The 25497-nt window shown below is 39.8% G+C and overlaps 1 protein-coding gene across 2 annotated transcripts in view; it reads right to left on the reverse strand.

The window, feature by feature from the left end:
* Positions 1–25497, reverse strand: part of GLRA2 (glycine receptor alpha 2) — a 209504-nt gene that overhangs the window by 21347 nt on the left and 162660 nt on the right. For both annotated transcript variants that reach the window (XM_040266603.1, XM_040266602.1), the window contains exon 8: positions 13961–14110. In XM_040266603.1, coding sequence (XP_040122537.1) covers positions 13961–14110 — 150 coding nt within the window. The remainder of the gene's footprint in view (positions 1–13960; positions 14111–25497) is intronic.

Genomic DNA, 25497 nt, shown 5'->3' on the forward strand with positions numbered 1-25497 from the left:
GAGTCTTCTCCAACTCCACAATTCAAAAGCATCATGTTTTCAGTGCCCAGCCTTCTTTATGGTCCAACTCTCACATCTGTACATGACTACTGGAAAAAAACGTAGCTTTGACTATACAGACCTTTTTTGGCAAAATGATGTCTTTGCTTTCTAATACACTATCTAGGTTTGTCATAGCTTTCCTTCCAAGGAGCAAGCATCTTTTAATTCCATGGAGTACATCACTTCAAAAAGGTGTTTCTACCCTGGGCTTGTTACTCAAACCGGGAGAATACATAGGAATCCTCACTCCTTATACTAGCACAGAAATTGAGAATAACCAATAACAAATGCACTTTCCCAGTTGCTGACTGTAATTAACAACTCACCGGAGTTGCTGGTATATGGACTCCCATCTTGACTATTCTGCTCTAGATCAATACTTCTCCAACTTTGATGCACATGAGCATCATTTCAGACCTAGATAACATACCAATTCCCGGGCCCCAGCCCAAGAGATTATGACTTAGTAGGTCAGAGCCTGAGACTTTTCCAACAATTGCATGCAAGGTAATGCTGATGCTGCTAGTCCAGAGACCCATACATTGGGTAATGAGGTTCCAGAGAACTTCTAAAATGCCTTTCAGTAATAAAATACCATGTTTACCTCACACCTTTGCTATAAATGTGTGCATAGTCATGTCAAGGACATTAACCCCACAGATTCCATGTTGGGAAACTAGCCATTGAAAGATTAACAAACAGAAAATACTTTATAAAGATATTTTTAGATTGAAAATGCAAGCTTCCTTTTTTTTTGGTCCTTGGATGGAAATTTTCTTCTTTCAAGACAAAGACAGTAAAACAGTGCATGTTCTTCTCAGTCATTTAGCATTTTTTCCATATTCTGCCACAGGTTTGCACAAAGTATTTAAAGAGGATTTCATAGATCATTAATTAAGGTAACAACTGCTTCCGTAGCAAGCAGGATTTTGAAGAGGTTGTAAAAGCTTCGCCTGGGAGGTAGGCAGCATGTTTATTTTTTGTCTTAAAGGTTGAGGGGTTTAGATGTGGCTTTAACAGACCTGATTGAATTAGGAGTTTGGACTTAATTGTGAAAGCCAGCAAGAAAAAACAAATGTCATGGTACTTTGTAATTTCCCTGTATCATCAAGGTAAAGAGCTGGTGCTTGTCAGGGGTATATAGTCCTAAAATATTTTTCAGATGTTCCTTCTTCCAAGTTATTATGATTGACTGTTCTTTTAGGGCATGCAATATGGAATTTCCTTTTGCAAAAAGAAAAGTGACTTGCAGAAGCAGCCTTGCAAATTAAATCCCTGTCTTTTTACTGTTTTCCTCTAGTTCTTTTATCTGAGGCTATTTCCTATTATCTATATTTTCTTTACTACCTTCCTTCCTACTGGGTCATATCTGACTCTGATTTTCTTCTCTTCAAAATTATTGTTTTCCTTTGCTTTGAGACTATTTTATTGATTCATTCATTCATAGACCCAGTTTAGATGTATTGCATACCTTCTATAAGCCATCCTCAAAGTTCGCCCTTGAGATGCTTACAGTCCAGGGAGAGACAGAAAATGTGTCTGCTCATTAGTCTATGTACACATGGTAGAGGCTGTCATGATACCACGATAGAGGCTGTGTGTAAACACTGTGGATGCCTCACCATATCCCTACAGCACTCACTGTACAATCATGGTTTTCTGCTACAAGCTCTGCCTACCTTGTTGTGAGAAAAAGGGGAGTGTCTTAGGCCCCAAAAGCATGCTCAAGTTTTGCAGGGCAAGCTGGCAATACTGCTTACTGCAGAAACAGCCCTCCATTAATAACAGTTGAGGGCAGGGGGTAAATATCCCAACTTCTTCTTCCCTGTGAGGCTTGTTCTACACTGGCTCTCAGGGATTCCAAGAGTGGGAGTTTGGGATTAGAAGATGCAAACTATTATATATATCGGATGGATAGACAACAAGGTCCTACTGTACAGTCTCTTGATAAAGGTGAAAGAGGAGAGTGAAAAAGCTGGCTTAAAAGTCAGCATTCAAAAAACAAAGATCATGGCATCCAGTCCCATCACTTCATGGCAAATAGATAGGGAAACCATAGAAACAGTGATAGACTTTATTTTCTTGGGCTCCAGAATCACTGCAGACAGTGATTGCAGCCATGAAATTAAAAGACGCTTGCTCCTTGGAAAAAAAGCTATGACAAACCTAGACAGCATATTTGCAGACAAAGGTCTTTATAGTCAAAGCTATGGTTTTCTAGTAATCATGTATGGATGTGAGAGTTGGACCATAAAGAAGGCTGAGTGCTGAAAAAATGATGCTTTCCAACTGTGGTGCTGGAGAAGACTCTTGAGAGTCCCTTGGACAGCAAGAAGATCCAACCAGTCCATCCTAAAGGAAGTCAACCCTGAATGTTGACTGACTGAATGGAAGGACTGATGCTGAAGCTGAAGCTCCAACACTTTGGCCACCTTCTGTGAAGAGCTGACTCATTTGAAAAGACTCTGATGCTGGGAAAGATTGAGGGCAGGAGGAGAAGAGGGCGACAGAGGATGAGATGGTTGGATAGCATCACCAACTCAATGAACATGAATTTGAGCAAACTCCAGGAGATAGGGAAGGATGGTGAAGACTGGTGTGCTTCAGTCAATGGGGTCGCAAAGAGATGGTCATGACTGAGTGACTGAAAAACAACAAGCTTTTGGAGAGGCAGAGAAAGGTGTTCAATTCAGTTCAGTTTCATAGTTGTCCGACTAAGAGAAAGGTGAAGTGAAGTAGCTCAGTCGTGTCCGACTCCTTGCGACCCCGTGGACTGTAGCCTACCAGGCTCCTCCCTCCATAGGATTCTCCAGGCAAGAATACTGGAGTGGGTTGCCATTTAAGGTTCTCAAAGGATGACCCTACTCTAATTATAGTTCAATGGATTCCCCATTTGCTTAGATTTGTTTGGCAGTTAGGCTTAGTGGTAGTGACGTCTGCATTTCAGCAGCCTTCTTTTAAAGTCCATTTACATTCTAATTGAATTGGCAGGGTCTTTTTTTTTGTAGATAAGTGATTTATTCGACTAGGATGCTTATGAGGCTTACAAGCAAGCAGACTTGAGGATGGAGTTGGCAGCGTCTTAAAGGGCTCTCTGACTTTGAGAAAAGTGGTCTTGTGCTGAGTGACTGTGGCTAAACTACATCTTAGCACTGGGAGGTAAAATGGAAGAATTCAGGTTGCACTTAATCTTTCTGCTTCTCTTGTGTAGACACTGTAGAGTAAAAGCACAAATTCATTATTTCAACTCTATGATTATAAAAATAGCTGTACATGGGTGACATCTTGCTGTGCAATCTAATTTCCCTTTGTGAAAGAAAGATAAGAGGAATAAAAATAGGGGAGGGGCATGTTGGCAGCCTATTGCTGTATTCTAAGATAGTTGATTTTAATCTGTAGAATGTGTGTGTGTGTGTGTGTGTGCTCAGTAGCTCAGTTGTGTCTGACTCTTTGCAACTCCATGGACTGTAGCCTGTCAGGCTCCTTTATCCATGGAATTTTCGAGCCAAGAATACTGGATTGGGTTGCCATTTCCTACTCCAGTGGATCTTCCTGACTCAGGGATCAAACCCATGCCTCCTGCATTAGCAGGCAGATTCTTTACCACTGTGTCACATGGGAAGCCCAATGTATAGAATATGTTCTCTCATAAATTGAGCAAAATCTTTATGATCCTGTTCATAAAGGATACATATACCTTAGAGGTGAAGAAAGTGGATACTCAAACAAGCATTCACTATACATAGAACTTAGCACATGCCAGGGCCTGTTGTAGGAGCTTTACCCATGAAAACTCATTTTCACCACAGTCCTATAAGATAAATACATTTAAACTCTATTTACAGATGAGAAGACAGAGGCACAGAGACTCTTTTTAAAAGTAACCTGCCAAAGTCACATAACTGGTAAATTACAGAGCTTCTGTTTGTATGTTGATGGTTCAAATCATCTTGCAGAATACCATCCTCAAGGTTACTCTGAGACTATGATCAGAGTAGTGAAACAAAACAAGGTCACTTCGTAATGTTAGCTAAGCACAGATAAGAACAAGGTCACTCTGACACTCAGAAAATACTCAACATCTTTCAGTTAAAATGAGTGATTCCTTCTTCTTTACCAAATAAAATTTTATTCTAACTCTAGTCTGCCCTCCTATAAATAAGATTTACTGAGATACCTAATCCTAGAATTTCCCCTGCTTTCTGACAGCATCCAGTCTAGAGCAGACCTCTGTTTCCTTAGACTTTCTTCCCAAATTGCCCAGTTTAGAGTCCTCTCTATAGTACACGTTCTTCCTTGCTGCAAAGAACAGTAAGCCTAACTTAACTACTGGCTTGTTCCTGGTGGCCTTTGCTTGAAGGGCATTGGCACCTATTTGTCAGTGTTAAAGAGCTAGATGTGGTAGCTAATTTTCCAGATGACTAAATCACTATGAAGAAGATTAATGCCATCTAAAAAATGAGCCAAATTCAATGATGTAAAAATTTATAACAATAAATATAAAGTCCTTTGTTTAGTTTTGGAAAAAGTCAAGCACATAATTAAGAACAGATAACTTGACAGCTATTTGTATTAATAGGAAAAAAGACTTGGAAAATGAACAAGCATTAGCAATATCAAAAGGAGTCAAATGTGGAATATGACTACTGAAAAGCACTACTGTAATTTAATGTTCTCTGAAAAGTGCAGATAAACAGAGGGGATACTACTGGTTTTCTGTGTTACATCCTGATCATGCCTGGACTGTCACATTCTGTGATTCATACTTCAAGATGTCACTAGCAAACTACAGAAAGGGTAGCCAGTATGCTGAGGAGCTATAAGCCGTATCATAGGAAGGACTTGGTCAGTTTAGCCCAGAAACTTTGAAAAGGCCTTCCAGTTCACCATGTTTAAGTGTTTAAAGGGATGTCCCCAGGAAGAGAGGAAGTAGACTTTGGTCCTTAAGGAGGAGTATTGGTCTGACTGGGGACATTCCAGGACCCCATGGGTGTGAAAAAGCCACTCCTGGATGAACATCTGCTCTGGGTCCTTGTCTTATGGCCTTCAGCAGTGGGTGGGAGATCTAAGGGCTTTGAAACATTGGGGCACAAATAGCACAGAGCTTGTGGACCTACTGAGTGGAGGGACAGGGCTTCTTCTAAGGTGTTCTTCTTCTGAGGCATGGCACTGGGATTTGAGGCTAAAGCCTGGATAATAGTAAAATAGTTACTGTGCTTGTAGGTTTATTCTCCTCTATTAGGTCAATGGGAAGATGATTGGTTGAGAGCAAGACTCAGGTATTTCTAGGTACAGTGTCCTAAATAATACCCACAATACATGTCAATTTTATATTCTTCTGTAAAACATGCAACAAATGAGTAGAAACTGACACCTTGTAAAAGGAACAAATTAGGTAATATGGAAGCTTGAAAGAATGGCATCCTTTTAGCCCTATAGGATCAGGAAATTATTTTTTTTAATTGAAGCATAATTGACTTAAAAGATTGTATTAGTTTCAGATGTCCAGCAAAGTGACTCAGTTATATGTATACATATTTCAAATTAATAAGAAGTTATCTTTTGAAAAATTGGCAATTTAGCTAAGAATTGAAGGACTGATAAATAAAGGGAGGGAAAGAGAAAACTGCAAAAAATGAGTACTTTCCCAAGTTACTTTCATGTGAGACATTTTGGTCAGGGCCTCACATTCTCACCCTGTTGTCCAATTAGGTTGCTGCTGCTGCTGCTAAGTCGCTTCAGTCGTGTCCGATTCTGTGTAACCCCATAGACGGCAGCCCGCCAGGCTCCCCCATCCCTGGGATTCTCCAGGCAAGAATACTGGAGTGGGTTGCCATTTCCTTCTCCAATGCATGAAAGTGAAAAGTGAAAGGGAAGTCGCTCAGTCATGTCCGACTCTTTGCAACCCCATGGACTGCAGCCCACCAGGCTCCTCCATCCATGGGATTTTCCAGGCAAGAGTACTGGAGTGGGGTGCCATTGCCTTCTCCGCCAATTAGGTTAAGACCTCTTATTTTCTTCTGGGGAGACTGAAGTCTAAACAGTGTGTTTACAACATTCCATTTAAAAGGCAGCTCAGCCTTAAGCTTAGAAGTCATAACCGTGTTCTCAAACAGCTTCAATTTCTGTTTAGTTACTGAAAATAAAGAAGCCAGGGCTCTATGGGTAACTGGAAACCTCTGAAATCAGGCACAATGCCAAAGTCAGGAGTGGTGTGGCCAAATATAAAAAGATAGGGTGAGTGAGGTGCAAGTGAGGCTTTAAAGTTCTTGTGGGACAGTTGTTAAACTATCACATGGTGTGAAGACTTACTGGAGCTGAGGCTATAAAATAAAAATAGGATTTTACTACATAGACCCTGGGCATCAACTTCTAATAGACCAAGGCTGGCCCAATCATAGGGATTTGCAGTATCTGTCAGTGAAGATCTTGGCTTGATTGTTTACTGAGAAACTCAGCTTTGATAAGACTGGCTGCTTTTTTGTGATGTAGAAAAGGAAAAGCGAATGCACCTAGTTGCAAATTGCCTGGCCCCTCCTTGAAAGTGACCGCATTTCATAACTTGTTCACTAAGCACCGCTCTTCCCATATAAGTAATTGTAGTCTCAGGGGCTCCCTCCATAAACACCTTCCATGATGATGTAATCACTTTGGGAAGTAATCTGTTCTTGGATATTCTTACACTGTCTAAAGAATCTACTGTATTGTGCTGGGGAGGTCAGTTTTCTAGTGGGAAACTAAAGAGATGCCCTTTTTCGTTGGAAACATTGAACATTTTAAAATGGTGGCTTGTTTTTGTTTTATATTCAGGCTACAACCTAGTAGGGTCTATGAAAATTTAATAGTTCATCACCAGCTGAGCTGAAACTAGGGCAAGGTGAGTAAGGTCTCGGGTGCAAAATGTAAGGGTGCCAAAACCCCAGTACTTCAGGGCATTATTTTAATGCAATATTTGAAAAATTCCTTATTAATGCAAAAATCTGTGGTGAAAAAAAATACCAGATTTAAATAAAGACAAGATCTGACCCTGTACTCATGTGACTACTTGCACTTGCCTCACTCCAACCTCATCCCTGATGGGCCAGCCTTAAAAAAAAAACATAGTAGAAAATATTAGGGTACATTAGAGATGTTAAGTGTGTGAGTGAGCGAGAGATACTGGATCAGAATGTAAGATGTAAAACATGAACTGTGCACAGCAGTAGCTGAGGTCAGGGACACTGGAAGCAAGTTGCCTGCCTGTGTGGCTTTTGTTGTTTTACTTAACCTCTCAGTGCTTTCCTCTTGTCCTCTGTAGGGTGGAGATAAGAATACCACCTTCATTACTGACAGGATGACCACATTTTATCCCAACAAGAACAGTTTTGATAGTGGAAAGTGGCATAGACCATTCAGCTCTATAATGATGATCTTTTTTTATTTTGCAGTAATTATCAAATAATAAGGCAATTACAGATTTAAATGATCAAAAAATCACAAAGCCATTCAATCATGAGCATTCAGATGCCCACAGCAAGACTGCTCAGCCTCTATGATGATGGTCTCATGTTCACTGAACCTATGATTTTCCCGTGTTTACCACTAACCCCACCAAGTAGTTGCCTAGGGGCTTAATGGGTTTTGCATGCCATGTCATGGGCCAAGGCTGGTGTCCCAAATGCTTGTTAGCAGGACAGCAGTATCTCACCACCGACAGACTGAATGAAAGACTTATTTATCCCCAGCCTCTTTTGTGTGAGTGCACTTCATTTTATCAGCAACTTCTGTTCCAGTTATCCTGGAAAGAGTGTTAGCTCTGACATTGCTTTTGGAAAGGTTCAAGAGCAGAGGCCACAGGTGGTGATTTTTTTTTTTTTTTTTAGATTTCAGCACATTTTGAAGTGAGAACTTGTGTACTGCATCTGTAGGCCCCCACCCCAGAAGATCACACCATGACAGAAAGCAGATGTATACAGAGTAAAGGTCTACCAAACCCATCTCAGTTTATTTTAATGCAACTATTAATAGGTGTTTTATTTTAGAACTAATAATTCAGGACAAATGCCAAATTACACAGGGCATCAGAAAAATAGGCAGAACTAGGACTTTGTGTAGTAAGCCGGCTGTATGATCACGGCACTCACAGTTGTGGGGATTAAATCAATTCCTGTATGGAAAGTACCTAGATTAGTGCCTGGTTTATAGTAAGCCCTCAATCACTGCGAGTTCTTGTTACCATTTTTTGTTAACATAGTTTAGACTCAAAAAATGTGAAAAGCACTGGCTTGGAAAGATGTCATTTCCTAAGGGATAAATAATTGGAAATGCCTCCTCTTTTTTTTTTTTTCCCCAAATTTAATTGTCAGTGGTAGTAAGAGCCTTGACTACAAAGGGACACATACCTGCTTGTTGTTTTAATTAATGTTTTAAATTTCAGCTTAAACTTTAAATTCATAACCATAGACCTCAGATGCAGTCTCCCACTACATTTGCCTCAGCATCCTGACCCCATCTCTCTCTTGAGAGCATTAGTTTTTTACTCTCCCAAACTACTATTTAATATCATATCTCTTTCCTCCTTAAACTTTCTATATTCCTTCTTTCCATCCCATTTTCAGCTTGTAACTTCCCTGATAATCCTTGGAAATGATAGGAGCAATTAGGAGTTCCTACATTATACCATCATCAAACTACCAGTGGGTCAGCACCCACTGTCACTCTTCCCTTTTGTCTGTATAGTGGTAAAGCACATGGTCGCTGGAGACAGGATCACACTTTAGATCTTGCTGTGCTACTTCGTGGCTCATGAGCATGGGCAAATTATTTCACTGTTTTGGTATCCTCATGAATGAACTGACCCTAATTTAAGTCATTATTAAAATGGCTGAAATATCTGTCCCCATGTAAGGCTAACCCTGGCCCTTGGCTCTGAATTGTCATCCTTTCTTCTCAAGGTGTTTTTTTTCCCCTTGAAATTATGGTGTTCTTTCACTGCAGTGTTGATTTTTCCCTTTTTGCTACAGTATTCCTATTGTTAAACATGTTCTTTTATCTTCCATTTTGAAGCAAGGTTCCTCCCATCATCCTATATTATCTTCCATGCTGTCTTCTAGGCTCTCCTGCACAGCAAAGGCAAATGCAAGTGATGTCTAAACTCTGCCATCATTTCCTTTGTTCTAGACAGGCTTTTTAAATGGTGGAGTGTTCCATTCTCAGAGCTTTCTTTTTTTTTTCCTTTTCTTTGAGGAATGATTTCATTACTCAATGTTGTAGTTAAGTTACGCCCCTACCCCCCAGAACTTTATAATTGACAAATAACAGTTGAGTGTATTTAAGATGTACAGTGTGAGGTTTTGCTATAAGTGTACACTGTGAAATGATTACTACCATCAAACTAATTAACCTTCCCATCACCTCACATGGTTACCTTTTTTGTGAATTTACACTTAGGTGATCTTACGCAGTTTTGTGGATTTAAAACATTGTTTGCTGGTTACTCTCAAAGATCCTTTTTCAGATTTCTTCTCTCCCTTAGGTGTGTTTATCTATATAATTACTTGCTAACCCTACTGGCATGTCTTACAGGTATCTAAATTTAATGACATCAAAATGACCTGAGTTCCACCCCAAGTCTGCAGTAGTCCCCATCTTAAACACTACCTAACAAGTTGTTGAAGCCAAGAATCTGAGACACATTCCTCTCTTTTCCTCACCTCCCCACATCAAATACATCAGCATGACCTGTTGGTTTTACTCCAAAAGAATAATCACTAGAATCTAAGTTTCATCATGGAATTGCATTTTGTCTGTGCCATTCAATTATGTATTCTAATGATGTATGTAGCTCCTGGCACACAATATGAATCAAATATTTTTGGAATGAATGAATGAATCTTGACTCTGACCACTTCGATGACCAGTACCACAGTCTATGCCAGCAACATGTCCCCATATTTCTGTGATAGCCTCCTGACTAATCTGCTGCTGCTTCTCATGAACTACCCACTCAACATCCTGATATTTGCTATGTTGAATCTAGCCAGTGATTCTAATCCAATCAGAATAAAATCTATTCATTCATACTGGTCTACAAAGTCTTATATGAACTTGAAATTACCATTCCTCCAACCTCATTTCCTACTCTTTTATCTTTCTCATTCTCTACCACCTGCTCTAATACTGCCCACATTTCCCCCAAACAACCTTATCGTAGGACTCACTGGGGCACTTGTGCTGCTACTGCTACTGCTGCTAAGTCGCTTCAGTCATGTCCGACTCTGTGTGACCCCATAGACGGCAGCCCACCAGGCTCCCCCGTCCCAGGGATTCTCCAGGCAAGAACACTGGAGTGTGTTGCCATTTCCTTCTCCAATGCAGGAAAGTGAAAAGTGAAAGGGAAGTCGCTCAGTCGTGTCTGACTGTTCGAGACCCCATGGACTGCAGCCTACCAGGCCGTCCATGAGAATTTCCAGGCAAGAGGACTGGAGTGGGGTGCCATTGCCTTCTCCAGGGACACTTGTGAAAAGTAGTAATTCTCAGTGACCTCCCTGCAGACTCTGTTTCACAAGATTTGAGGTGTGACACTCTCTCTATTCTTAACAAGCATTCCGGGTGTCTTATGATAAGATACAGATACAACCTAAGAATCCTCCACATAGCATTCCATGAAAGTATTCCCAGTTATTCAGAATCAGGGAGCAAAATGAAACTCCTTTTCTATTTCTGGTCTGGGAGAGCATACAGTCAGTGGGTAATTACTAAGCTAAACAAGGGAATTCTGAGAATACAATTTATGTAACTGTAATACCTTTACATTCTAGTAATATTTCCTGAGTGGCACATGTAACCTCAAACTTCTGCCACTTTGTGCTAGACATCTATGGAAGAGGTTCAAGAAATGGTTAGCACCATCAGGGAGGTGAAAATTGAGAGAGGTTTGATATTGAGCAATGTGCAGCAAAGGGCATGCACCTGTATGTATTGTTTCCTGGGATGAGGGAAAGAGAAAAAGAGGGCAGCACACAGGCTACCAGCCCAGAGTATGCAAAGAAAGCATTTTGGCACATGCTGTAATAACTCAGTTTTTACACATATAAGCTCATCAATGTAAACAACATCTAATTGCAATGTTCAGACTTCCTTGGTGGTCCAGTGGTTAAGAATATGCCTGCCAATGCAGGGGACATGGGTTTGATCCCTGGTCCAGGAAGAGTCCACATGCCACAGGGCAGCTAAGCCCATGCTCTGCCAGTAGAAAAGCTACTGCAATGAAAAGCCCGTGTACCGCAACTAGAGAGTAACCCCCACTCTCTGCATCTAGAGAAAGCCCTTCAGCAGCAAGGGAGACCTAGCACAACCAAAAATTAATAAATAAAAATTAAAAAAATAGCATACCTTACAATGTTCACCTTTACATCTAGGTATTTGGAAGCATTAAAATTGACAATGAAACATTTTTGTTTTTGCTCCGACAGAGTAGTATGTAACTATGGCTTTACCAGCAGGTTCAATTTATCATTTTTTTAGGGGGAGGAGATTTTGAAAACTATCTTTCATCTCCTGTGTGTAAAACTTTAACTTCAGTTCTCTAGTGATATTGTTACAGGCACTAATGTTCTACATACCAAAGAGCATGTTTCTCTCCTGGAACCTGAAACTGAAAACAAATGCAAGGCTTCTGGAGTGCTATATGAAATTGTATTATAAACCAGACCACTGCTTCCCAAATGCGTCTGCACTTGGAATTACCTGGGGAGCTTCAGAGATACTCCTGTGCCCCATTCTGAGACTGAGATGAATGGGTATGAGGTATGACCAAGGTTTGGGATTTTTGAAAGATCTCCAAGCTATTCTAATGTGCAGGCAAGTTTGGGAACCACTGAAGTGGAGATTTTGAGCCATGTATTTCCAACTTCAAGCTTCTAGGTAATGTAAATTTGGAGTTTCTGCATTAAAATTTAAGTTGAGACAATGAAATCAGTCTACTTGGATTTATCAGGTTGAAATCAACATGATTAGGGACCTTATTTACATAAAGCCAAGCAATTCATGAAAAAGTCAACGTAGTTTTGTGCTCAAAGACACACAAACTATTAGTGTTCAAAACAACAAGGTTTTAAAGTCATTTTGTCAGATGGAATATATATCTCCAACTACAGTTGCTAGGCTGTAGCAAAACACAAGGCTCTCAGTTCAATTTTAATTTCAGATAAACAAGGAATAATGTGTTAATATAAGTCTGTTCCATGTAACATCTGGGATGTACTTATACTAAATATTATTTATCATTTATCTGAAATTCAGGCTTGTGTGCCCTGTATATTTTTTAATTGAAATATAGTTAATTTACAATGTTGTGTTAGTTTCAGGTGTACAGCAAAGAGATTCAGTCATATATATGTGTGTATATATATGCAATCTTGTTCAGATTCTTTTCCATTATCAGTTATTATAAGATACTGAGTAAAGTTCCCTGTGCTATACAGTAGGTCCTTTGTCATTTACTTTTTTTATATATAGTAGTATATATATGATTTTTGGCCTCTTTTTAAATTATTAATTGGAGGATAGTTGCTTTACAATGTTGTATTGGTTTCTGCCATACAACAGTGTGAATCAGTCATAAGGATACGTATGTCCCCTCCCTAGTGAGTCTCCCCCCACCCCCAACCTGATCCTACCCCTCTAGGTTGTCACAGAGTACTAACTTGAGCTCCCTGTGTTTTAAAGTCACTTCCTACTAGCTATCTAATTTACATATGCTAATATAGATGTTTCAGTGCTACTCTCAATTTGTCCCTCCCTCTCCTTCCCTCGTTGTGTCCACCAGTCTCTTCTCTATGTCTGTGTCTCTCTTCCTGCCCTGCAGATAGGTTCATCAGTACAATTTTCTAGATTCCATATATAATGTGTTAATATATGATATTTGTTTTTCTAACTCTATATAACAGGCTCTAGGTTCATCCACATCACTAGAACTGACTCAAATTTGTTCCTTTTTATGGCTGAGTAATATTCCATTATATATATGTACCATAACTTCTTTATCCGTTCATCTGCCAATGGACATCTAGGTTGCTTCCATATCCTAGCTATTGTAAATAGTGCTGCAATGAACATTGGGGTACCTGTGTCTTTTTGAATTATGGTTTTCTCAGGGTATATAATGTAGGAGACCCAGGTTCAATCCCTGGGTCAGGAAGATCCTCCAGAGAAGGAAATGGCAACCCACTCCAGAACTCTTGCCTGGAAAATCCCATGGATGGAGGAGCCTGGTGAGCTATAGCCCATGGGGTAGCAAAGAGTTGGACACTGAGCGACTTCACTTTCACCTTCAGGGTATATGCCCAGTAGTGGGATTGCTGGGTCATATGGTGGTTTTATTCGTAGTTTTTAAGGAAATCTCCACACTGTTCTCCATAGTGAGTAGTGTGTACATGTTATTCCCAATCTCCTAATTTATCCCTCCTCTCCCTTTGCCCTTTGGTAACCATAAGTTTGTTTCTATTTCTGTGAGTCTATTTCTGTTTTATAAATAAGTTCATTTGTATCATTTTTTAGATTCCACCTATAAGTGGTACCATATGATATTTGTCTTTCTCTGTCTGACTTATCTCACTTAGTATGATAATCTCTAAGTCCATCCATATTGCTCCAAATGACATTATTCCATTCTTTTTATGGCTGAGTAATATTCCATTGTATATATATACCACATCTGTTTTATCCATTCACCTCTTAATGAATTTTCTTTGCTAAATGTGACAACTCTGTCCCAATTTTAAAGGACCAACCTGAGCAGTAATTCAGTATATGAATCAGGACAAAAATTAACTTCAGCTTCTTGTTCACTATGTGTTGTTCTATTTTCTAAATTACATTGACTGGTTAAACACCTCGAACTCTACCTGACTTTGTCTGCACTCAGAGTCAACGATACCTTATTTTGCCTCTTCTGTCTTCTCCGGAGCCTCAGAAACTCCTTGTGCTGCCTGGAGACAAAGTTCACTGCTGCATATTCCAGTAAGGCTGCAAACACAAACAGAAGGCACACCGCCATCCAGATGTCAATCGCTTTTACATAGGAGACCTGAGAGAAAGGGAGAGAGAGAAGCACCATGAAAACTGGTGGGGAAACCAGGTTCCTTATGGTGTGAGCAGCAGACAAACCTCAGTTCCCTTCAACAAGGATTATTTTCTAGACTTTCCTTAAGAAAATACTTAAGCATTTTCCATCCCACTTTGCAGATTCTGAGCAGATCAGTGAAAATTACAGCCCCCTCTCCACCCCCTGGCCCAGGTCCTTGTTCTATCTTTCTCAGTATAGTCCACCTGCTCAAGTAGCCCCTGAGACCAGCCCCAAAGATAACTACAAGAATTGCCTTCATGAAAAAAAGGAAGGAAAATAAAACTTTGAGATAAAACAGAGTCAGGGTTACTCTTGAAACTGCTCATTTCCTTATATTTTTCTTAACATAGAGACTCATTAGTTAGTTCATTCAGTTAGTTCAGTCTCTCAGTCATGTCTGACTCTTTGTGACCCCATGAACTGTAGCACTCCAGGCCTCCCTGTCCATCGCCAACTCCCAGAGTTTACCCAAACTCATGTCCATCGAGTTGGTGATGCCATCCAGCCATCTCATCCTCGGTCGTCCCCTTCTCCTCCTGCCCCCAATCCCTCCCAGCATCAGAGTCTTTTCCAATGAGTCAACTCTTTGCATGAGGTGGCCAGAGTACTGGAGTTTCAGCTTTAGCATCATTCCTTCCAAAGAAATCCAAGGGCTGATCTCCTTGAGAATGGACTGGTTGGATCTCCTTGCAATCCAAGGGACTCTCAAGAGTCTTCTCCAACACCACAGTTCAAAAGCATCAATTTTTTGGCGCTCAGCTTTCTTCACAGTCCAACTCTCACATCCATACATGACCACTGGAAAAACCATAGCCTTGACTAGACGGATCTTTGTTGGCAAAGTAATGTCTCTGCTTTTTAATATACTATCTAGGTTGGTCATAACTTTCCTTCCAAGGAGTCAGCATCTTTGAATTAAGATAATTCTAAAACTCAGATGAGAAATAAACTATATGTGGCCTTGGGTCCTTGAAAAACCAGTTTGTAATTTCCATTCAACTATTGATCCTAACTGATGAGGAAGCACATTTTTTTCTTTTTTTTAATTGAGGTGTACAATAATATAGGTTACAGGTGTACAATACAGTTATTCACAATTTTTAAAGGTTGTGCTCCATCTGTTGGCTCATTTCCAAGGCAAACCATTCAACATCACAGTAGTCCAAGTCTGTGCCTCAACCACTGATGCCAAAGAAGCTGAAGTTGAACAGTTCTGTGAAGACCTACAGAAAAAGATGTCCTTTTCATCATAGGAGCTGCTGCTGCTGCTAAGTCACTTCAGTCGTGTCCAACTCTGTGCGACCCCATAGACGGCAGCCCACTAGGCTCCGCTGTCCCTGGGATTCTCCAGGCAAGAACACTGGAGTGGGTTGCCATTTCCTTCTCCAATGCATGAAAGTGAAAAGTGAAAGTGAAGTCACTCAGTCGTGTCTGACTCTTAGCAACTCCATGGACTGCAGCCTACCAGGCTCTCCATCCATGGGATTTTCCAGGCAAGAGTACTGGAGTAGGTTGCCATTGCCTTCTCCATCATCATAGGAGAATGGAATGCAAAAGCAGGAAGTCAAGAGATACCTGGAGTAACAGGCAAATTTGGCCTTGCAATACAAAATGAAGCAGGGCAAAGGCCTACAGAGTTTTCTCAAGAGAACATACTAGTCATAGCAAACCCCTTTTCCAAAAACCCAACAGACCACTATACACATGGACATCACCAGATGGTCAATTCTGAAATCAGATTGATTATATTCTTTGTAGCTGAAGATGGAGAAACTCTATGCAGTCAGCAAAAACAAGAGCTGAAGCTGACTGTGGCTCAGATCATGAACTCCTTATTGCCAAATTCAGGTTTAAATTTGAAAGTAGGGAAAGGCACTAGGCCATTCAGGTATGACCTAAATCGAATCCCTTATGATTATACAGTGGATATAATGAATAGATTCAAGAGATTAGATCTGGTAGACAAAGTGCCTGAAGAACTATGGACAGAGGTTCATAACATTGTATAGCAGGCAGTGACTAAAACCATCACAAAGAAAAAGAAATGCAAAAAGGCAAAGTGGTTGCCTGAGGAAGCCTTACAAATAGCTGAGAAAAAAAGAGAAGTGAAAGGCAAAGGAGAGAAAGAAAGATAAACCCAACTGAATGCAGAGTTCCAGAGAATAGCATAGCAAGGAGAGATAAGAAGACCTTCATAAGTGAACAATGCAAAGAAATAGAAGAAAACAATAGAATGGGAAAGATTAGAGATCTCATCAAAAAAATTGGAAATATCAAGGAAAAATTTCATTCAAGGATGGGCACAATAAAAGACAGAAACAGTATGAACCTAACAGAATCAGAAGAGACTAAGCAGAGGTGGCAAGAATACACAGAAGAATTATACAAAAAAGGTCTTAAGGACCCAGATAACCACAATGGTGTGGTCATTCACCTCGAGCCAGACATTCTGGAGTGTGAAGTCAAGTGGGCTTTAAGAAGCATCACTGAGAACAAAGCTAGTGGAGGTGATGGAATTCCAGTGGAGCTGTTTCAAATCCTGAAAGATGATGCTGTCAAAGTGCTGCACTGAATACGTCAGCAAATTTGGAAAACTCAGCAGTGGCCACAGAACTGGAAAAGGCCAGTTTTCATTTCAATCCCAAAGAAAGGCAATGCCAAAGAATATTCAAACTACCATATAATTGCACTCATTTCACTTTCCAGCAAGATAATGCTCAAAAATCTGTCAAGCTAGGCTTCAGCATTACATGAACTGAGAAATTCCAGATGTACAAGCTGGATTTAGAAACTGCAGATAAATCAGAGATCAAATTGCCAACATCTGTTGGATCATAGAGAAAGCAAGAGAATTCCAGGAAAACATATACTTTTGCTTCATTGTCTATGCTAAAACCTTTGACTGTGGATTATAACAAACTGTTGACAATTCTTAAAGAGATGGAAATATCAGACCGTTTTACCTATATCCTAAGAAACCTGTATGCAGGTCAAAAAACAACAGCTAGAACTGGACATGGAGCAGTGGATTGGTTCAGAATTGGGGAAGGAGTATGATAAAGCTGTATATTGTTATCTTGTTTATTTAACTTCTGTGCAGAGTACATCATGCGAAATGCCAAGTTGGATGAATCACAAGCTGAAATCAAGATTGCTGGGAGAAATATCAGCAACTTCAGATGCTGCAGATAATACTGCTCAAATGGCAAAAAGTGAAAAGGAACTAAAGAGCCTGTTGATAATGGTGAAAGTGAAAAAACTGGCTTAGATCTCAGCATGCAAAAAGTTAAGATAATGGCATCTGGCCCTATCACTTCATGGCAAATAGAAAGGGAAAAAATGATATCAGTGGTGGATTTTTTTATTTTTATTTATTTTTAATTTTTATTTTTACTTTATTTTACTTTACAATACTGTATTGGTTTTGCCATACATTGACATGAATCTGCCACAGGTGTACATGAGTTCCTAGTCCTGAACCCTCCTCCCACCCCATATCATCTCTCTGGATCATCCCCGTGCACCAGCCCCAAGCATCCTGTATCCTGTATTGAACATAGACTGGCAATTAGTTTCTTACATGATAGTATACATGTTTCAGTGCCATTCTCCAAAATCATCCCACCCTCTCCCTCTCCCTCAGAGTCCAAAAGTCCATTCTATACATCTGTGTCTCTTTTGCTGTCTCACATACAGGCAGCGGATTTTATTTTTGTGGGCTCCAAAATCACCATAGATGGGGACTGCAGCCATGAAATTAAGACACTTGCTCCTTGGAAGAAAAGCTATGACAAACCTAGACAGCATATTAACAAGCAGAGATGTCACTTTGCCGACAAATGTCCAGATAGTCAAAGCTATGGTTTTTCCAGTAGTCATGTACAGATGTGAGAGTTGGACCATAAATGATGAGTGCTGAAGAACTGATGCTTTTGAGCTGTGGTGCTGGAAAAGACTCTTGAGAGTCCCGTGGACAGCCAGGAGATCAAACCAGTCAATCCTAAAGGAAGTCAACCCTGAATATTCATTGGAAGGACTGATGCTGAAGCTGAATGTTCAGTATTTGGCCACCTGATGCGAAGATCTGACTCATTGGAAAAGACCCTGATGCTGGGAAAGATTGAAGGCGGGAGAAGGGGACGACAGAGGATGAGATGGTTGGATGGCATCAGAATGCAATGGACATGAGTTTGAGCAAACTCGATGAGATCATAAAGGAGAGAGAAGCCTGGGGTGCTGCAGTCCATGGGGTGGCAAAGAATCGGACACGACTGAACACCACCACCTCTGTTTGTAGTTATTGTAAAATACTGGCTATATTCCCTGTGTTGCACAATAATTTTAATGATTACATTTAATAAATTTATTAATAAATTTACTAATTGTAGCTTATTTTATACCTATTAATTTGTACCTCTTAATCACCTACCACTAACTTGCCCCTTTCTCCTTCCCTCTCCCCGCTGGTAGACCATTCGTTTGTTCTGTGTATCTGTGGGTCTGGTTCTTTTATGTTATAGTCACTAGTTTGTTTCATTTTTTATATTCCACATGTAAGTGATCCACATGTAAGTGATATCATGCAGTAATTGTCTTTCTCTGTCGGACTTATTTCACTTAGCATAATGCCAAATTTTGATAGGGATTTCATTAAGTCTGTAGTTTGCTTTGGGTGGTATGATCATTTTAACAATATTAATTCTTCCAATCCAAGAACATGATATATCTGTCCATCTATTTGTATCATCTTCAGTTTCTTTTATCAATGTTTTATAGTTTACAAAGTACAGGTCTTCTACCTCCTTAGGTAAGTTTATTCCTAGGTATTTTATTCTTTTTGATGTGGTGGTAAGTGGGATTGTTTCCTTAATTTCTATTTCTGAATATTCATTGTGAGTATATAGAAATGCAACAGATTTCTCTGTTATTTTTTTTTATCCTGAAATTTTACTGAATTCCTTGATAAGCTCTAGTAGTACTGGGTAGCACCTTCAGGATTTTCTATTTATAGTATCATGTGTAAACAGTGACAGTTTTACTTCTTTTTCAATTTGGATTTCTTTTGGCTATGTCTAGGACTTTTAATACCATGTTAAATAAAGTGAGACGGGGCATCCTTGTCTTGTTCCTGATCTTAGAGGAAATGCTTTCAGCTTTTCACCACTGAGTATGATATTAGCTGTCAGTTTGTCATACACAGCTCTTATTATGTTGAAGTTAAATGTTTTTAAGCTATCACAATTCAGGAATATTCAGCCAAAATAAAATATCAGTGTTCTGGGCCTTGGAAAGGTATCTGGTTAAAAAGGAAACTTTCATAACCCTTTGGTGATTGGTTGAATATTTCATATATCTTATAAGTTGATAAAGCAGAATCTGAAAGCAAATACTTTTTACTTGCAATGCAAATTTCCCCTCATGTCACTCAGCTTCCAATTATTTTTTAAAATATGAGGAGAAAAATAACTAGATAAAGTTGTAACATATTGGACAACAGATTACAAAGGATTCTTATTCAGCTGTCTGTGTGAATGTGTACTGTGCTGTGCTGGGCTTAGTTGCTCAGTTGTGTCCAACTCTTTGCGACCCCATGGACTGTAGCCTGCCAGGCTCCTCTGTCCAGGGGATTCTCCAGGCAAGAATACTGGAGGGAATTGCTGTGTCCTCCTCCAGGGGATCTTCCCAACCCAGGGATCGAACCTGCGTCTTCTACATTGCAGGCTTCCCACCAGGGAAGCCCGTGAATGTGTACTATCTAGTTCCAATTTTAAATAGGGTTTCCAATGTTTTGATAGCTGACACTGAATGTTTGCCAGCCAGAATTTTAAGCATTTTATATATATTAATTTTCTAACCAGTATAACAACTGTATTACCCCCACTTTGTGATGAGGAAACTGGGTTACAGAGAGGTTAAATTATTACTGAAGATCAGAAAGCTAAAAGGTGGCAGAGCTAAGATTGGAACTAGAACTCAGTCTGACTGGTGATTCTCCTTTCTGAACATACACAAACATACTACTAGGATTATACCCTTTGTATCTTGCATTTATTTCTCTTTGATCTTTACAGTAAGCATTTCCCATGTCATTTAACTTTCTTCTAAATTGTACTTTCCAATGCTTGTGTAATTGTCTAAACTATCATAATTGTTCTGTATGATAGGATATTTAGGTGAATTTTAGTTTTAGTTTATGCTACTATGAATTTGGGGCTATGAATATCCTTCCCCTAATATTTGACTGTGTTTCTGTTTATTTGCTAGGTCAGCTTTTAGACTTGGGACTATGGGAGTAAATTATAAGAAAATAGGCTTCTGACCTAGAAAGTTATTAGGAACATAGAAGATGTAAAAACAGAAACTCTAGAATAAGATGCCTGGAGTTAAGAAACACTACTCTATTCCTTACTCTGACTTTGCCAGGTTGTTTAACCTCTCTTTACCTCCCTTCCTCATCTGTATAAAGGAAAATAATAGTAGCTATTTCATAGAGTTATGTGGATAAAATCACTTAATGTATGCAGAGTGCTTAGAGTAGTGTTTGGCACAGAGTAAGTTCTATATAAATGTTGGCAATTATTTGACTCCATAAAGGTGTGATTTTGTTAAAGAAAATAATAGTAGCTATTTCATAGAGTTATGTGGATAAAATCACTTAATGTATGCGGAGTGCTTAGAGTAGTGTTTGGCACAGAGTAAGTTCTATATAAATGTTGGCAATTATTTGACTCCATAAAGGTGTGATTTTGTTAAAGAAAAATCTTGGGAGAGACAGAAAAACAAGAAGGAAAATAAAAATCACCTACAGTCCTAGTATATTCCAAGTATTATTTTTAAGGTTACCACTTGCCTTACGCTATTTGTCTCCATCAATCTGAACTACTTGTCAGTCCCACATATGTTATGACAAAGTGGTACAGCACCTGGGATGCTTATTCTCAGTCTTTCTGATTAACCATTGACTCAGAATCCTTCATGAGTTGGCTCAGATACCAGCTCCTCCCGGAAGCCTCTCTAAGATTCCTCCTACTTTTGTCTCATCTGGGTTGGGAACCACTTTTCTTTGCTCCGTTATAACTCTCTGTTGAACCTGTCTGTTTCTTTTTAGTCCACCAGCTTCCCTACCCACCACTAGACTCACTAGACTGTAAACTTTTTAAAGAAAGATCCTTTATATATTACTCTTTATATCACCAGTCCAGGACCTGGCAAATAGTGAGTAAACTTTGGATGTGGGATGAATGAATAAACAGATGTTGAATGACAGAAGGAAGGAATGAAGGAAATACCTCATTATCTTTTCCATTTTTGTCCTGTAATTTCAACAGTTCTTCACTATATAACATTACCCACAATTGCATATATTGAATATTTCTGAGAGTGGACTGTTAGTGCAGTTTAAGTCTCTCTGTTCACCAAGCATTCCTGGAATGTTTCTTTCCTTAATAAGCAATAAATTTTTTTTGTATTTGCTGTTCTAGAGCAGTCCTATTCTCCTGTAATAATAGAATATTTCCAATCACAGCATTCCTGGTTATATATTATTCAGATGGCCTTTAAATGTTTTAAGACCTAATAATGAGAAGAATTTGTCAATGCCTGTTAGATGTCCATATGAAGAAATTCCAGTAGAATTCACCATCATTCCTCCCCTTCCTGATGTTTACGGCATTCAGTCATTTGTGAACCTAGCCCCCCACCCCCTTTCTAGCCATCAGCAGACCAGGCACATAAATGGCTTCTTTTATAACTGCTCATAAATGAATCCTTCTCATCTCTTAATCATTTTGGTTGGTCTCCAAGTTTCCTCCAAATCATGATCATCTTTCCAGCATTGAAATGCTGGTATTAAATGCATTATTCACATGGATGTAGAAGGTACTGTGAGACATCTATTACATATGATGGGATGTACTTCAGTGCTGCTCTCTCAGGACTGAAATGCATTTTTGTTACTTTTATCCAGCTCTGATGTCAGATTCTCTCTTTTTGGCTGCTAATTCTTACATGTTTTTACCTCATGTTTTTCCCTGTCACATTATCTTTATGATTTGGGGGCTTACATGAGCCATTCCTGAACTACTTTACTACAATCTTGCAAAATACTTTTTATATTAATGAAATTCTCAAAATGCTATTATGATTCACTGAACTGTTAGTTTTCCAGGTATATTTAATTCAGAAACATAAACATTGAGGGCCTACTATGTGAAAGGCACTGTAGTAGGTGCTGAATGGAAGACGGGGCAGAAGATATGACAATAACTAACATGCACGTCTGTTCTTCTCAAGACTCCCCAGATGAGACTCTGGGGAACCTGTTCATATGGTGCTCCAGAAAATTTCACATAGGTCAGTTCAGTTCAGTTGTTCAGTCGTGTCCAACTCTTTGCTACCCCATGGACTGCAGCACGCCAGGCCTCCCTGTCCATCACCAACTCCTGGACTTTACTCAAACTCATATGCATCGAGTTGGTAATGCCATCCAACCATCTCATCCTCTCTTGTCCTCTTCTCCTCCTGCCTTCAATCTTGCCCAGCATCAGGATCTTTTCAAATGAGTCAGCTCTTCACATCAGGTGACCAAAGGATTGGAGTTTCAGCTTCAATATCAGTCCTTCCAATGAACACTCAGGACTGATCTCCTTTAGGATAGACTGGTTGGATCTCCTTGCAATCCAAGGGACTCTCAAGGGTCTTCTCCAACACCACAGTTCAAAAGTATCAATTCTTCGGTGCTCAGCTTCCTTTATAGTCCAACACTCACATCCATACATGACTACTGGAAAAACCATAGCCTTGACTAAACAGATCTTTGTTGGCAAAGTAATGTCTCTGCTTTTAATATGCTGTCTATGTTGGTCATAACCTTCCTTCCAAGGAGCAAGTGTCTTTTAATTTCATGGCTGCAGTCACCATCTGCAGTGATTTTGGAGCCCCCCAAAAATAAACTCTCTCACTGTTTCCACTGTTTACCCATCTATTTCCCATGAAGTGATGGGACTGGATGCCATGATCTTCATTTTTTGAATTTTGAGCATTAAGCCAACTTTTTCACTCTCCTCTTTCACTTTCATCAAGAGGCTCTTTCCTTCTTCTTTACTTTTTTGCCATAAGGGTGGTGTCATCTGCATATCTGAGGTTATTGATATTTCTCCTGGCAATCTTGATTCCAGCTTGTGATTCACCCAACCCAGCATTTCGAATAATATACTCTGCATATACATTAAATAAGCAGGGTGACAATATACAGCCTTGACGTACTCCTCTCCCAATTTGGAACCATTCTGTGTTCGATGTCCAGCTCTAACTGTTGCTTCCTGACCTGCATACAGATTTCTCAAGAGGCAGGTCAGGTGGTCTGGTATTCACATTCCTTCAGAAGTTTCCACAGTTTATTGTGATCCACACAGTCAAAGGCTTTCACATAGTCACTAAAACAGAAATAGATGTTTTTGTGGAACTCTCTTGCTTTTTCAATGATCCAGCAGATGTTGGCAATTTGATCTCTGGTTCCTCTGCCTTTTCTAAATCCAGCTTGAACATCTGGAAGTTCACGGTTCATGTACTCTTGAAGCCTAGCTTCGAGAATTTTGAGCATTGCTTTGCTAGCGTGTGAGATGATTGCAATTGTGCGGTAGTTTGATCATTCTTTGGCATTGCTTTTCTTTGGGATTGGAATGAAAACTGACCTTTTTCAGTCTTGTGGCCACTGCTGAGTTTTCCAGATTTGCTGGCATATTGAGTGTAGCACTTTCACAACATCATCTTTTAGGATTTGAAATAGCTCAACAGGAATTCCATCACCTCCACTAGCTTTGTTTGTAGTGATGCTTTCTAAGGCCCACTTGACTTCACATTCCAGGATGTCTGGCTCTAGGTGAGTGATCACACCATTGTGATTATCTGGGTCCTGAAGCTCTTTTTTGTACAGTTCTTCTGTGTATTCTTGCCACCTCTTCTTAATATCTTCTGCTTCTGTTAGGTCCATATCATTTCTGTCCTTTATTGAACCCATCTTTGCATGAAATGTAAAGATAGGCTCTCTCTCTTGTTTGTCCTCGGGATGTACATCTTGGTAGTCCTGCTTGCTGCTTTAGAAAACCGTGGTCTCCTGAGGGAGACATTTTGGTGAACATAAAACTGATATAAAGCAGATGGTCTCATGTACCAAAGTAGGGGGAAAACCAAAAGGTGATGGGACGATGGGGAGTTCCATGTTGACAGGGAAAATTCGAAATGGGTTCATTACTGAATGTCATGGCATATTACTTAGGTCTTGAAGAAAGCCATGACTTTAATGAGTGGAAGAAGCTGTGAAAGCAAAACCATGAAGGTGGGAGAGGGTAGGTGGGCTTGAGGATGGTGAACAATCCAGTGACCAGGACATGCTGTGTACCTGGGAAGTGCAAGGTTAGGTGTGGACAATAGGCTGGAGCAGCACATTGAGGGCCAAGCAGAGGCATATGGGCATTAGACTGCTGGTAAATATAAGCTAAGGATGATTTTCAGGTGGGATATAGATGTGTAATTTCTTTTCTAATTAGCTTGAATTTCTTTGTCTTAAAAGCAAGAGTCTTAGCACAAGTAGACATTTTCCCTCCTTAGAGAAATTTGCCTTCTCTCTTCTTAACATTCTCAACTCTACACAGGGCTGGTTCTCCTCAAAGCTTTCTAACAACACATCTGAATCCTTTGCTAAATCTTCTTTGATTTATTTGTAGTCCTTGAACTCTTACCTCTTCAGTTTTCCCTGTATTTTCAGGTCCTCAATAAATTCATTCACTCCTATCTCTCTCTATCTCTCTCTCTCTGTGTCCTATAGCAGAGATTGGCCAAGTACTTGTGAATCCAATTTCCTTTTCCTAGGACACAAGTCAAGAATACACAGAACTATTAAAAAAAAAAAAGATCTTCATGACCCAGATAACCATGATGGTGTGATCACTCACCTAGAGCCAGACATCCTGGAATGTGAAGTCAAGTGAGCCTTAGGAAGCATCACTACCAGCAAAGCTAGTGGAGGTGTTGGAATTCCAGTTGAGCTGTTTCAAATCCTAAAAGATGATGTTGTGAAAGTGCTACACTCAATATGCCAGCAAATCTGGAAAACTCAGCAGTGGCCACAGGACTGGAAAAGGTCAGTTTTCATTCCAATGCCAAAGAATGTTCAAACTACCGCACAATTGCACTCATCTCACATGCTAGCAAAGTAATGCTCAAAATTCTCCAAGCCAGGCTTCAACAGTGCATGAACCATGAACTTCTAGATGTTCAAGCTGGTTTTAGAAAAGGCAGAGCAACCAGAGATCAAATTGGCAACATCTGCTGGATCATGGAAAAAGCAA

This window comes from Oryx dammah, unplaced genomic scaffold (genome assembly GCF_014754425.2).
Source record: "Oryx dammah isolate SB20612 unplaced genomic scaffold, SCBI_Odam_1.1 HiC_scaffold_23, whole genome shotgun sequence".
Classification (NCBI taxonomy): Eukaryota; Metazoa; Chordata; class Mammalia; order Artiodactyla; family Bovidae; genus Oryx; species Oryx dammah.